This window comes from Labrus bergylta, chromosome 15 (genome assembly GCF_963930695.1).
Source record: "Labrus bergylta chromosome 15, fLabBer1.1, whole genome shotgun sequence".
NCBI classification, from domain to species: Eukaryota; Metazoa; Chordata; class Actinopteri; order Labriformes; family Labridae; genus Labrus; species Labrus bergylta.
This window is the reverse complement of record NC_089209.1, coordinates 12,937,691-12,952,904: the sequence shown is the minus strand read 5'-3', so window position 1 is coordinate 12,952,904 and position 15,214 is coordinate 12,937,691. Positions and strand designations below refer to the sequence as shown.

Below are 15,214 nucleotides of genomic sequence, written 5' to 3'. Positions count from 1 at the left end.
ATAAGAACTTTTCTTGCTTGCTAACTTGCCAGTTTTACTTCAGCAGGGTAATGCTTTAATTTAGCAGTTAAACAATACAACAGTGACTTTGTGTGACATACAGTATGTAGAAAAATTGAAAAAGATTTCCCTCAACCATGCAGCAGTAAGGTCTGTCAGACTTTTTGACTGCAATAGGATTCTTAATGCAAAAGCTATTTTGTGCCTTAGTCCACCTCTTTGCACCTTACAATCTACACATTCCCTGCAGAGCTTCATCTCTTATTATATTTCCCCCATCTATTTCATGTACCCATTCTTATTCATGTTCTAATGCATATGGATCCACTTAATTGTCTCTTGAAGCTTTTATTCTTCTCTGAGGGCACTGTGGATAATACCTGAATGGATCATTGCAAATACATCAAAGAAAACTGCATGTGTCTCATGTATAACTACACAGTATGTGTTTGGATGTCTGTTATAACAGCACACAGAGGCATTAGAATAAGGTTTTGTTAGTTCATGGTCATGCGTTTGATATGCGTGTGTCTCTTCTTCAGAAACGAGAAAAGAGGAAACACGAGAAGATTCTTAGTGAAGAGCTTTACCCGGCTGTGACCAACCTGAATCAGTTCCTCCCTCCAGAAAACTGGATCGACTACATCGCCTGGGACATGGCACGCTACACTAAGAGGTTTGCCTGTGTAGTTAGCTCAGATTCAAAATGGGACATAATGCAGCATGTGCGGCACAAACAGCAGATTACCGTATATGTTAAGCGGTCAAACCACAGAACACTGACTAATGACACAAAAATTTTCTCTACAATAAATTGTAAATTCTATGTGCCACCCAGAAGACCAAAGCTGCTCTCTCTATTGGAAATAATGAGTTGGCTGTGTGAAATGTCTTATTGTACTTTGGCTTTTTGTGTGAAAGCTCTATAAGGTAACCCCAGAACTTGTCCTTAATATGTTTGTGTATGTGACACATTACAAAAGCCAAATATTGTATGTATTGTCAACAATTTAAACTCAGCTACAGATGCAAAAAACACAACATACTACTGCGTCTATTTCTTGAGCAAATACTTCTTTAATCCATTCTCTTTTCTGTATTTTAGTAAGCTGTGCAATGTTCTGGACCGTCTGAGCATGATAGCAGAAAACGTAGTGAAGCGGACAGGTTTCTTCATTAATCGGCCCGACTTCTACTGTCACACCCTCAGACCAGATGACAGGTGAGACACACTTTTAGCTATTGGAAGTGTTGAAATAAGAAGTTAATAAGAGAATGTGCAGCAGTGACGGAAGGAAAAGTGGGGGAAACCATGCAAACCATGCAAACCATGCGCTCGGCCACACCACCATCATCCCTGCATTTGCATATCAGACTTTTTGTCTACTTATGGAAGGCTACATTATAATTTTTTCTGATCATACATATTCAGAATCATACATTTATCGACACTGCCTAATTTCGAAAACCCTCCCGATATAAATTCTTAATGGAAATTATGCCCAATGGCTGCTGCCTCTGTGAGAGTTTCCTGCTAATGAGCTGAGTAGATTGCCGTCCATGCACTTAACGCTTGGCTCTTCCATTGTCGGCGTGTCTTAATCTCTTTCACCCAACATTATGTTTCTGTTACATAACCCAACGACCACACCATAGCCAGTATTCATCACCCTCCATTAGTTAGAACCAATGCATTCTTTGTTCTACACTCCTGCTTCTCACTCAGGCACATGTGCAGTGAAATGCACACAAAACAAAAGTCTCAATCAGCCTTCATGTTCAATAGATGTACTTCAGTGTATATAGTATCTCATATACCAGTCTCTTCTCTCCTAGGACATTTTCATGCTTTGATTATGATCACAGAGGTGTTTTAGTACAAACACCAATGAGATCCAGTTGTTTAAAATCAGCTTTTCCACAACTAGTGTGTTTTTCCTTCGAACCTTTACTCTTATGTTGCAGCTGCTTTTTTTTCAGATGCACTTTAAAATCAAAGTGAGTGATAAGTGAAAGTATCGGACTGAAATGGGAGTAAAGAACTAAAAAGAACAGAAGCTAAAGACAGACATGGACCATGCTCTGTATCTGATAGTTTGACCCGTCCACAAACATCAGAAACCTGAAACCAATGCCATGAAATGATTAGTTCAACATTTTGGCAAAAAAACACTGATTCCCCATTTTTTGCTTTGAGGTGGATGAGAATACCACGCGGTGCCAGTCTTTGACCTGTATGCTTTGTTAAAAACGTTAACCAACTGCCACTTAGCGTAGCATAGCTTTAATAAGAATGAGGTAAATAGCTAGCAGTGATCTGTTAAAAGATTACAAAATGTTGCCTTATCGGCAGCAATAACGCTTCGTCATGAAGGGGGTTTTGTGCAAGACCTAGTGTTGTAGTCAAGACCACACTAACCGAGACAGAGACATACCAGCTCCAAGACTGAGACAAGACCAAGACATTTCGGGATCGAGACCAAGACAAGACCAAGACATTTAGGGATCAAGACAAGACCAAGACATTTAGGGATCAAGACCAAGACATTTAGGGATCAAGACAAGACCAAGACATTTAGGGATCAAGACCAAGACATTTAGGGATCAAGACCAAGACATTTAGGGATCAAGACCAAGACAAGACCAAGACCAAGACCAAGACAAGACAAGACCAAGACATTTAGGAATCGAGACCAAGACAAGACCAAGACATTTAGGAATCGAGACCAAGACAAGACCAAGACATTTAGGGATCAAGACCAAGACATTTAGGGATCAAGACCAAGACATTTAGGGATCAAGACCAAGACATTTAGGGATCAAGACAAGACCAAGACATTTAGGAATCGAGACCAAGACAAGACCAAGACATTTAGGAATCGAGACCAAGACAAGACCAAGACATTTAGGAATCGAGACCAAGACAAGACCAACACATTTAGGGATCGAGACAGACTCAAGACCAAGGCAGGGCGAGACCAAGACAAGAGCAAGACCATAAATATAACTGAAAAATCCTTAACTTGCGTGCAAGGGGGGCGTGTCATTCACTTAGACCATGACACCAGGAAGTTTGCGGCCGTAACCAGGGGATAAAAAGCGAAATGCTAATGAATTTGAATGATTTGTTCTTTTATAAAGGGGCGTTTGCCTTCTCTGATGTACACCATATAAATCAGGATGGGAAATGTGATCTGTTTGGAAATTGTGAGCCGATGTATTTCACTGTACTTGTGGCTCTAATAGGCCTCACTATGTTTGACTGTCGGCACTATATATGGTACTATATATAAACAGCTCATATCACACCACATGATGCAGGAAAAAGTGAGAAAAAAAGGCCTGAACATTAGCAGGGTTTGCCATGTGCCACTTTAATGCTTTAGTCCGTTTAATGTGTGTTTTTCTCTCAGTTGAATTAAATGATTCATTTTTCTTTTCAGGTGGGGAGATTTAGGTGGACATGTCATAGCCAGTGGACACGTGCAGGTAAGCCTCAAGGCACACAGGTTTAGCTAACCTCTCGTTGTTATTTAGTTTTTTGGAAGGTATCAAATATTAATCTCAAATTAGAGACTCAATTGGAGGTTTTAACATAGGAAAAGGCAAAAAATATGAGTGACGTCTGTCATAAAGGGTACTTAAACCCAATCATTTCCGTTTGATAGGAAACGCCTTTTGTCCATAACGTTTATTGATAAGGAGCTCAGCATTCATAGCATTCTGAAACAACTAGGCATTCGGGTGATAATGAGAGGTTTTTCAGTGTTGTCATGAAAACCCTGAACATGTATACGATGATCTGTTTAGAGTTATCTAAGCTGTTTGCCCTCATTTAATTGCCACCACCTACAGAAGGTATATATACATGTTGTGATGCCACCAATTGCCTCTCAATGTAGGTTTTTTTCTCACTCTGGGAAACAAGTGGTTTCAGTGAGCTTATTGTGTCTTTTGTTGTTGTAGACCGGTGTGTTGCGGACAAACTGCGTGGACTGTCTCGATCGGACCAACACCGCCCAGTTCATGGTGGGAAAGTGTGCCCTGGCCTATCAGCTTTACGCACTGGGAATGATTGACAAGCCCAAACTCCAGTTTGACACTGATTGTGTGAGGTAAAGCAAAAATAAAAACAAAAAAACAAAAAAGGCAAAATTGACACTTTAGGGACATAATTCAACTGTGTGTGTGTGACAGGCTGTTTGAGGAGCTTTATGAGGACCATGGAGACACACTGTCGCTGCAGTACGGCGGCTCCCAGCTGGTCCACAGGGTCAAAACCTACCGCAAGATCGCTCCCTGGACACAACACTCCAAGGACATCATGCAGACACTGTCGCGATACTACAGCAATGCTTTCTCTGGTGAGTTACACAGACACTGACTGCAGAAATGCAGGACAGTATGTGTCGTTTATATCTTATCTTTCAAAACCTGCTTTCCTTTTTCAGTTTATGTCAATGCGGATAGAAAAAACTGTAACAATAGCAACCACGAAAAAGTCATGTAAACAAACAGATGACACACACATCAGCAACTATAACAAGTACTTGATCAAATTTTGCAACCTTAACAACCCATCCCATCCCCATTCCTGTATCCATGTTATAAACAAGTGCGTGCGTGCGTGCGTGCGTGCGTGCGTGCGTGCGTGCGTGCGTGCGTGCGTGCGTGTGTGTGGGGTCCAGTTTGTTATCCGGAAATAAATCTGATCTTTCCAGGTTTTATTCTTAAAATCCTAATTGTTGAAATGTTTTCAATTCCTGTCCTTTCAAAACCTGGTGGACAGAACTGAGGCTTAGATTTCTTCATCTTTTATATCCCATTGCATATATAACATTTTTTAGTTAAAGGGATTTCCATTTGCATTAATCTTTGTATCATTAGAAACCTGGTAGTATTTTTGAATGGTCGTGCATCTCGCCCTCATTCTCCCCCCAAGGCCAGCATGTCGGCGTCAGTGAGGACAAGGAGCCGGGGCGGACTGGTAGTGTCGGTGCTCTCACTGTTTGCCTATGAACACAGACATAGAGTCTGTTTTCTGCCAGGAATTTCCAAGATACCAATTCGCTCTGGAAGAGTTCTCAGAATCAGTTGAGGAAACGGCCTTATGTGTTGAAGTTGTAATATTTACAGTCTATGGTTGAAGTAAATATGTCTGTAAAACTGACCTTAGTGGGAGTGGCCTGCGGTTCTGTGCATTCTGGGATTTGGTGTCTTTCATCCACAAAGGCCAAAAAGACACTTTCTGCCTTTTCTCAGCCAAGAAGGCACCAGCATTTCTACTACATATATGACCCAATGTCAATACAGATTCATGTTTCAATGGCAAAGTATCCCTTTAAGCAATACTTGATCTTGTTGATATGTTACTAAGGAAAGAGTGTGTTTGGACCACCTAACAAGGGTCTCTTCCATGGTTTTATCCTCAGTAAAATGAATGTTTCCTCAGAGGAATTGACAACAGGTGAACTTCTCAATCTGAAGTCACCTTGTATCCACCCTGTCTGAAATCCTGATGGTCAGAGCCCTTCACTGAAAGGCTAACCATACAGTAAGTGCCTCAGAGTAGGGAGTTCCCACCATCCCAGTTGTTTAGACATCTGTAAAACTTTAATATCTGAAACATGGACATCTCCAAATGCTTTAGATAAGAGGATCTTAAATTGTAATACTATTTGTTGGTGGTATAAAAGGAAGAGTTTAAAAATAAAATAGGAGGATGGGGATCACAGTCCATCTTTTAAGATCAGCAGAAATTTTAAACATTATACTGTCATATTTTACCTCATAAGTAATCCAAAATATGTGATACAAAGGTGCCTGGAATAGGCTATTTTTTTTTAAAGATCCTAATAAGATATTGTTGTTAGAAGGAGCTTCAGCTGAGGTCTCATTTCTCAATGCTTGAAAAAGTTGCTGTCGTTTGAACTTCGTTTTGAATGACACCCTTGTAGGTATCTTAATAGGTGTACACAAGTTTTCAGAACACACAAGTACATGTGCCCCATCAAAGGGTAGCATTTGTAGAGCCAGAGATAAAGTAAATCTGGTGTAATAGTGCAGTTCTCTTTGACCTACTTTGTGTGCCTTAATCCCGTATAGTCCGTATATTGTAATGTAGGGCACACACACACAGATCAAATGGCCACAAGTACTAGATACCCCTCCAACTTCAATCTTGGTACCGCAATGACTCAACCCTGTTTCACGATCCGGAATGGTTGAGGAAGAAGTTGGTTCCCCAGTTGCTCACCTGTGCTCCTGTACTCTTACAAAGACATCAAGAGAATATATGAGGGCAAAGAAAAGTAAAAAGCTACAAGAAACTAGTGCCTGATGTCAGCCTGGTACACACAACCATTTTCATCTTCTTATCCATGACTGTATTTCCATGAAATATCTGAGACACAAGCTATTCATGAGCCTTCAGTCACATCTCTCTTGTCACATTGAAATTTATGTTTGGTGGTTTAAGATAAGATAAGATATACTTTATTCATCCCAGCAGGGAAATTTAGGTGTTCCAGCAGCCAGCATACATACAAACACACAACACAACACGTATATACATACATATCCCACCCATACAAAAAAACATGAGCCCACAATATAGTTTGATATATGATATATGCAACTCAGGCTTAAGTTTAAAAGTTTAAATGTCTTCTGTCCTTTCTTAAAGGGGAGTCGTTATAAAGTGCAATTGCAGTAGGTAAAAAAGTATTTATGTTAAAATTAATACGATTATTGCAATTTTAATTTGGCCGAAAACTTTGAATCGTGCCCAAACTATCTTAATCAACATGATCAGATTCAGCAGTACTTTATATTTAGCACTAATATAAAAACACATAGATGTGTAATATTGTTGTTATTTATATTAGATAGTTATTACAGTAAACTTAAACGTGAATGTTGGCATTTTATAATGATCTTGTTAGCATTAGCATTAGCTCAGAGCCTCACTGCCTTTAAGTACACTGTCTTTTTTTTTTAACCAGTGAAGTAATTCAACTAAATCAACATTCTACTAGCGATAGTGGAAAACAATACGTGACTTGAAAAAACGGTCTTTAAAAGTATCAGTTTTTATCTTCTGTATCAGATTTGATACCAATTCTTTTTTTAAACATTCCTAAACTCGTACATGCACCATGTAAGCCTTGCTTCTGTGGTTTTTCACCACCAAGGACTATCTGAAGAAAACACCAAGTCTGTTAAGTTTGTTTTCTTGATCTGAAAAAAATAACCTGGTTTTGCAAATGTCATTCAAGAAGTGTGATAGGCATTTGTTGTTTTCATTTAAACTCATAATCAACATTTTCAGTTTAATTTCTCTACTTAATCCATAGATACAATCCAATCATCCTTCCACAGGGAATTGTGTTAACTTTTGAATCTCTGACAGCTTCTCTCTGACTTACAAACATGAGACCATTGAAAGGAGGGCAAGTGGGATCAAACAAAACATACCTGTTGACAATTCTTCACTGCATGCATTTTATTTAAAAATCATAATAATGTTCACATAATATCCATAACTCTTCTCTCATCATGTATTGAATGAATCTCTGGCTGAAAATGACCAAAATAAAAGTCTTGGTTGCAGACTCTAATAGGAGCCTATTTAGTTTGTAATTATCCAACGTGACTATTGGAGCTGTACACACGGGGCCTCACAGTTGGGGGAAGGATTAAATGGCACCGAACTGGGCATCATGCAAAACACGTGCCACATGCTGAACACACAAACACTCACAGAGATTATCTGAGCATGCTCCCAAAGACAAACACGTTCCAGTGAGGTAGTTCAGAGAGTTGTTACTGGTCAGGTAAAGTGTTTCATGGACTTTCAAATGTAGGTTATAATCAAGAGGGGATTTGAGGGGAGTTTACTTCACTGGTTTTCAGTGGCAGGGACTCCAAGCTGATGAACTTGTAAGCTCACTTAGCCGGACAAAACACTTCCATTTTTCAAATTATATTCAACAGTTAAAATGACAGAGCACAATTTAAAGCACCTGCACATTGAGACACACCCACGTAATGTAGATAGAAATCAACCACAACACAAATAATAAATATTAAAGGCAAAAAATGTATATAACAATAAATACATATTAATCAGGGAAATGCGATGATTCCATGAGGGATTTTCAGATGCTGCAGGAAAACAAAGGGAGATTGGTGACAACAGGACGCATACAAATTTGGTTGATCAAGTGTATTAACATGTATGTATGGAATCTAGGGCTGTCAGCATTATTTAGTTAATCACAATTAATGAAGGTCATAAATGATTGAATCATTTTTTTTTGTGGCGATTAATCGCATGCCCTTTTTGTCCCTTTAGGCGCACCATAGATAAGCCTCCGCAGTGTCTCCCTGTAGTCACAGTGATGGAGTAGAATGTCTCATTTCACTTTAAAAACTTCTTGGCGGCTTATTCGACAAGTCAAAAGTGACATCCTCATGACATCAAACATTTCACACTTTTACCGTTCATTTTAGCTTTTCCTGTGGTTAAGTTAATGTCGTAACCTTCAATATACCAGAAGGGTCTTACTTTATTTCAAAATAAAAGCAGAATTCAAACAGCAAGTAAAGTGCTCTCAGCTCAAGACAGTACAAACATTCAAAATAAAAGCATTACAATTTCTATTTTTAAATACAAAATAATGGAATTTCAAACATGCGATTAATCTGGATTAAACATTTCAATTGTTTGACAGCCCTAATGGGAACATATGTGAACATCAGGAATCTGACTAAAGTCAAGAATTGTTTATCCATGCAGCTGAAGATGAATCATCTGTTGAGAGAGTAGAGGATTTATTGAATCATTGTTTCAACTTAAAGTATTTTTGTATTCTTTCTTGATGCAAAAATTACTCAGATAGACCCTTATGTGTTAAAGAAATCTAAAATGGACAAACCCCTCAACAAATTACTCCCCTCAACCTGCCCTTGGAGCCTAAGTTATGCCTTTAGAATTTCACTTTTTTTTTTTTAAATCTGTGTCCATCTTGCTCCTTTAGATGCTGACAGACAGGACGCCATCAACCTGTTTCTTCAGGTCTACCAGCCGTCTGAGTCCAAGCCGCACCTTTGGGAGCTGCCCACTGACTTCTATCTGCACCAGAGAAACTCCATGGCGCTCCCCCAAGACAGACGCAGGTAAACACACACACACACACAAACACACAAACACACAAACACACAAACACACAAACACACAAACACACAAACACACAAACACACAAACACACACACAAACACACACACAAACACACCGGCACCAAGAAATTGATGTGACTTTAAAACACACACACACACATTCAATACCTCTGTCAGTTGCTCTTGATGATTTGAATGTGTGTTGTGTGTTCGTTTTTGTGTTGATCGAATAGCTCCGTTGGAAGTCGCTCTCACCGATCAGCACTTGTTCTGCTGCCTATAAAGAGTTTCTTTTTTATCAGCTCAGGATGTACACGTCTCCAACTGGTGCTGAGGCTGTTCACGTGTGTATGGATGAACGCTTTCTCTAAATGCTTTTGTGTTCAAATGGCTGCTATTAAACCTCCTTTTTACCTGGGGAAGGGTCACAGATATGTGACCTTGAGGTGTAATTATGTGTTTGGCACTGCTCAGGTTTGTTTGCCACTTCCTGCCCAATACGAGGGCCACATTTCTGCAGCCACTTTTCTGTAAACAGTGGTTTTACGGGGGCATCCTTCGTGGTCCAACATGTCCTGCTATTCATTGCCTACCAATTCAAAGGAGATGGCCGATTTCCAAGCAGACGAGTTATAGTCTTTTAAATGTATGTTATTAAGACTCAGTCGAAAAAATAGAAATGTTTAAAAAAATAAATAAATGCTGTCAAAGATGTTTGGCACCCGGAACTGCCCTACGGTATGTAACAGAGATGTGAGGTCGGATAGAGCTAGTGATACAAACAGGAAATCCTCTGTAGACCAGACAATCTCACTTCAGTTAGGCCTGAGCAGTGTACTCAGAGTCTGGGTCCTTCGATGGATGATACCGCTGGATTGGAACATATTTTACGTGTATCACTCCACCTAAACCAGATTTTCTGAATACAGTCAATGAACCGTACAGCTGACAGTAAATGTCTCACCTAATTAAAGCTGGTACCTCTGAATTATATAACAGACTCTTACTATTTCTGGTTGCATAATGCATTCAAACATACAAATGCATGTCAAGTTGTGGAACTGTTTAAGTTGGAAGAGCATAGACAATAATCTGTTGTAGTTTACTACTTTCACTATTGTATGCTTTTTGTAGAACAGTTTAATATCACAGGCATGCTGATTATCAGTACATCACTCCTCCTGTGTGATATTGTGTAATTTACCTTAGACATGAATATGACATGCTGCTGACAATGGGTTATACAAATATAAGTCTAATTCACTCAACAACATTGTTCAATTTACTGTCAATGTATCATGCATATATGGGGACCAATGGATTGGATTGTTTGTCACATATGTGTGTCATAACGTATCTATCAGGATATCTATCTTTTCTCATTATTCTGACTTTTGTGTTCCATTCTTACTTTTCTCCGCTGTACTGTGTTTCTGCCCATTTGGGTACAAACGCGTGGGAGTTTACGTCTTTGCAAGTTGTTCACTCTTTTTTGTCCTCATGCTTACATAAAAAGTTGACCCAGTTATCTGCTACATGCCACTAGTTTATGTAGCCACAATGGGCAAAGGTAGGTCATCCATTATTCCAAAGAAATTAGCATGAAGTAAACTGAATTCAATTGAGAAAGCCACACACTGGGCTTTTTTTTCTAAAAGTCACCTTAGTAGTGCACCACATGCTGAGTAATTATCAGTGCCTTCACTCAAATGAGTTATATTGAATAAAAGGCTGATGTGTTCAGGAGGCTTACAGTAGGTGGTCCAAACAATCCATTTTCATATCTAGGTTATGTGAAATGATGAGAAATATGATGAAATATGAGAAAGTGTCGACTGCAGAACGTTGAAACAGTCAGTGAAAAGTTTCTGCAAGGTTTTAAAGGTCACATATTCTCCTCCTTTTTCACCCAGTTTAAATAGGTCTCTAAGGTCCCCAAAACATGTGTGACGTTTATCTTTATAAATCCACTCTGATCCTGTATTTTATAAAGCCTATAAACCCCAATATTTAAGCCCTGCTCAGAACAGGCTGTTTCTGTGTGTATAGCTTTAAATGCAAATGAGCTGTGTCTGACCACGCCCCTCTCTTGAAGGGTTTGGTTGGCTCGGGCTTTCTCGCTCCATGTCCTATTGTTTACAGTCAGAAGGCCGACACAGAGGACAGAACAAACACCTAGATGTGAGCGTGCCACCCACCTGGGGGAGGGGATACTGCCCTTTGTGATGTCGTGAAGGGGAAATCTCCAAACAGCCTGTTTGAGCACACATTTTCTGAAAAGTGGAGCAGACAAAAGATGGAGAGGATGGACTTTTAACATAATTGGCGGGTTTCTCGACAGGCTAGAGACACATGTTAGTGTTAGAAAAACATTGTAACGTGTATTTTTCATAATATGTGACAAATACGTTTGTGTCTCTCTGTTTCCAGCTACACTTTATGGTGGTCAAAAGGAATCCTGTCATACCTTCCTGTGCCCTATGATGAAGGTACCCACTCAATATATTCTTTAAAAAAAAAATGTCCTCAACTTGTAACAGGGACATAGAAAAGTGAACAGTGTATGCCTGTTTCTCAGAGATTTATAACTTCCATAACTTTGGTCTGTGGAGTCGTAGGTTTTATGTCAATGCTTAAGACAGTGATTCCAGCTAACTGCTAACATGTAGCATGTTTAGCAGGTATACTGTTGATCACATCATCATTATAGCCTTGCATATAAACAAACTATAATTTCTTGAGAAGAAAAAAAATACAGTTGGAGCTAATAGTAATGTCAGTAGTTTGCATGGATTTAGTCATTTCAAATTACATTTTGACATGGTGGTACAAATGTACTCGGTGGTTATGAAAAGGGACAACAGTTTAACTTTTGTTTACTTGAAAAAAGCCTAAACAGCTTGGCATTGTATTATTCAAACACAAGCAAATTGAACAGTCCTTTCAGCTGCAAACGATTAATTTGAGGCTTTCAGAATATTCCACAGTGGTCATTTTTTTGAATAGTGAAAAAGCATGGAACCCAATGTAAGGTTGTGGCTTATTGCTGTGATTTTAACTGTCTATGTACATTAATTTGAGCTTTATGACTTGGAGGACTATGCTTTATCAGGCAGTGGGTGCGAAGGGAATGCTTGATATCTTTAACCCTTACAGTTGGTCTTTTTTTTTAATGCGCTGACAACATGCGTCTTGTCTTATACTTGTTAAACGTGTAATAATGTCTTGTTAATATTTGGTTTTGCTCGTGACTTCTGTTCTCTTGTGTGGCTGCAGTCCCCTGTGAGGACACCATGAAGAAGGTCAAAGTGAAGAGGGTGAACCGCTTCGATGAGAGCATTGACATCTACACTGAATTCTTCAAACCATATGAACTCACCTCCTTTGATGACACATTCTGCATCGCCATGACTAACTCTGCAAGGTGAACACACAAACATATAAATCCCTGAAGACAATTGGATTCACAATCAAAGATTTTGTTCAAGTTCACTTTTTCTGCAGTGTTGACGTTGCTGAGTTGCCCCAGATTATGACGATTTGAAACACAATATACTGTACCAAAGTTTTTATTATGATGTTGTTATTGGGATGGTGCTGAAGGATCACAGCTAATGGATGTCCTTCTCTTTTTGTGGTCATGAAGGGAATTTATGCCCAAGACGGTCGGAGTGGATCCGAGCCCATTCACGGTCCGCAAACCGGAGGAAACGGGAAAATCAGTGCTTGGGTGAGATCATGTTAGCCTTTGTACATGTGCTTAATAGTGTTTTTTTTATTATCCTCTAATTAAACCAATGTCAGCATGCCCTTGTGCACATCTTTTTACAATATGTTCTCAGTTAACCAAAAACAAGCTTCTGTTCCTGTCTCTCTTGTCTCTGTTGTGTGTGTGTGTGTGTGTGTGTGTGTGTGTGTGTGTGTGTTCATATAATCCGTCGTAAGTGCATATTATTGCAGCACAGCATGACCTCTAATGCACCTCACACGGCCACTCTAATGTTCTGTTTGTATGTTTCAACGTTTTCCTTCAAAGATTGTTCTTTCCTTATGTGGGTCCACATTAACTTTCATGAACCGGTCCTTAGTTTTCTTTGGGTCCACTTCACCCTAATCAATCGACCATTGAGGGTTCATACAGTGTCAGTGCAACTAAAAAGGCGACAGCACACTATGAACATGAGACTGAAGTAGCTCCATTTACGATCTAAATTTACGATCATTTACGATTTAAAATCTAATCAATCCAAAAACCTTTTCCACAGGCATCGTTCTGTATCTATGAACTGCATCTTCATTATTATCCATGAACATCTGTAACATCAATTCTAACTATTACTTTTAGAGATTGCATAAACAACCATTACAAATAACTTGACTACTACCAAAGTACTTTTTGATGATTCTCTTATCAGCTCTTGAAATGGGTCTCCAGATGCTTAAGGCCATCTCTGGGTGAAGTGCAGTGTTCCAGTTGACATTTTGAATGAATCACACAACACAAGGTTTTAATTTAGCCTCCACAGAAAAAAACGTGATAATGGTTTGTGCACCTCCCAGTCACACACATTAGCCCTGAAAAAAACAAAAACATAAAGAGATAATCTGGCTGCCTTTTTTTGTGTGTTTAATTTGAGGTTATTTTTTTTCTTCTTGTTTCCCAGTAGCACTTTGCTAAATGACTGCACGCTGCTCCAGGTGTGATAGAACGACAGTCCAAAATAAATATATAAAAAAAAACCAGCACGTGGACACAAATGTGAACACACAGCACATCTCTACATTCAGTCATTCAAGTTCAATCATTCATCCTTCCTCTGAGTCACCTGCCATTGCCAGCTCACAATAGCAACATGGTGAGCAGAGAAATGCACACAGTCCTCTCTCTTCAGACGTCTTGAAGCTGGAGAATCGGCTGGTTCTCCCTGGTTTTTGTAAATTGTAGTTCTTTCAGATCTCCTTAATCATCTTGTCATGCTTGGTATCAACCCAAGAACAACAAGCCAGGTGTCTGTGATCTCATCAGCTCATAAAATCACTAGTGTCTCTTCACAGACAAAGAAATAAGATATTACTGTATATGTTATGGAACGTTCGGTAACACAGAACTTTAATATTCCAAAGAAAAAGTTTTGTTGCAAGATTGTTCTGACATTACAAAATAAGAGCACCATAAAAGCAACGAGCTGTGATTTGACTGAGAATACCCAGATTATTAGAAAAAGCCTTTTTTTCTTGCTTATAGTAGTTCCTCTTCTAGTATAACCCAGAACTATCATAAAATTACTATTAGGCATTACTTTGAGGTTCGGCTCTCCTCAATATTTCCTCATATAAAACATAATCTTATGGAATTATATCCATCAATCTTTGTTTGTATAGCGCCGCCGCCAATCCATAACTAATGTTATCTCAAAACACTTTACAAAAAGCAGGTAAATTACCTTATTCATTGTTATGTTAAAAAAAGACCCAACGTTAATCCATCAGGAGCACAAAGCTACATTTAGCAAAGTCAAATTGGCAAGAAAAAACTTCCTTATTACAGGTTAAAATGTTGGGCAAAAACAAGGTCCATAATGAACAACCATTTGCAGAAACTGTGCTCAGCTTGAAAATGGGATAGAGGGAGATTTAGAAGAAGGATAAGGACAAACAGAGGGAGCCCAAGAGAGCTCAGGAGCTCCATGGAAAATTGTTCCTGATTACATGAAAGGGAACCTGAGATCTCTGTAGGGACTGGACCCTGGGATTTTAAAGTGGATCTTAATCATGTCTGTGTGATTTAACTTGGTATTGACCTCCACTACAGTCTAAATTGTGGTATCATGTATCTAAGTACGCAACTCTCAGATCCAGTACTGTAATTTATTAGCCCCCAAATAATCACTTGGTTTTCGATTAATCATCATGTGACAAATAACAACATTCTGGTGCTAGTAGAGAATAATTGTTTTCCACCATTATGTGTATTTTTCAAATCAGTATCGAAGGGGTTCTAGGTTTTTGGACAACACTGAAGTCTAGATCCAGA

General features: G+C 39.1%; 1 protein-coding gene across 1 annotated transcript in view; it reads left to right on the top strand.

Annotated features, from left to right (window-relative positions):
- Window positions 1-15,214, top strand: part of fig4a (FIG4 phosphoinositide 5-phosphatase a) — a 60,737-nt gene that overhangs the window by 24,681 nt on the left and 20,842 nt on the right. The window contains exons 12-20 of the mRNA XM_020632878.3: window positions 543-676; window positions 1,106-1,222; window positions 3,444-3,489; window positions 3,967-4,115; window positions 4,198-4,364; window positions 9,042-9,180; window positions 11,611-11,669; window positions 12,457-12,604; window positions 12,827-12,910. Coding sequence (XP_020488534.1) covers window positions 543-676; window positions 1,106-1,222; window positions 3,444-3,489; window positions 3,967-4,115; window positions 4,198-4,364; window positions 9,042-9,180; window positions 11,611-11,669; window positions 12,457-12,604; window positions 12,827-12,910 — 1,043 coding nt within the window. The remainder of the gene's footprint in view (window positions 1-542; window positions 677-1,105; window positions 1,223-3,443; window positions 3,490-3,966; window positions 4,116-4,197; window positions 4,365-9,041; window positions 9,181-11,610; window positions 11,670-12,456; window positions 12,605-12,826; window positions 12,911-15,214) is intronic.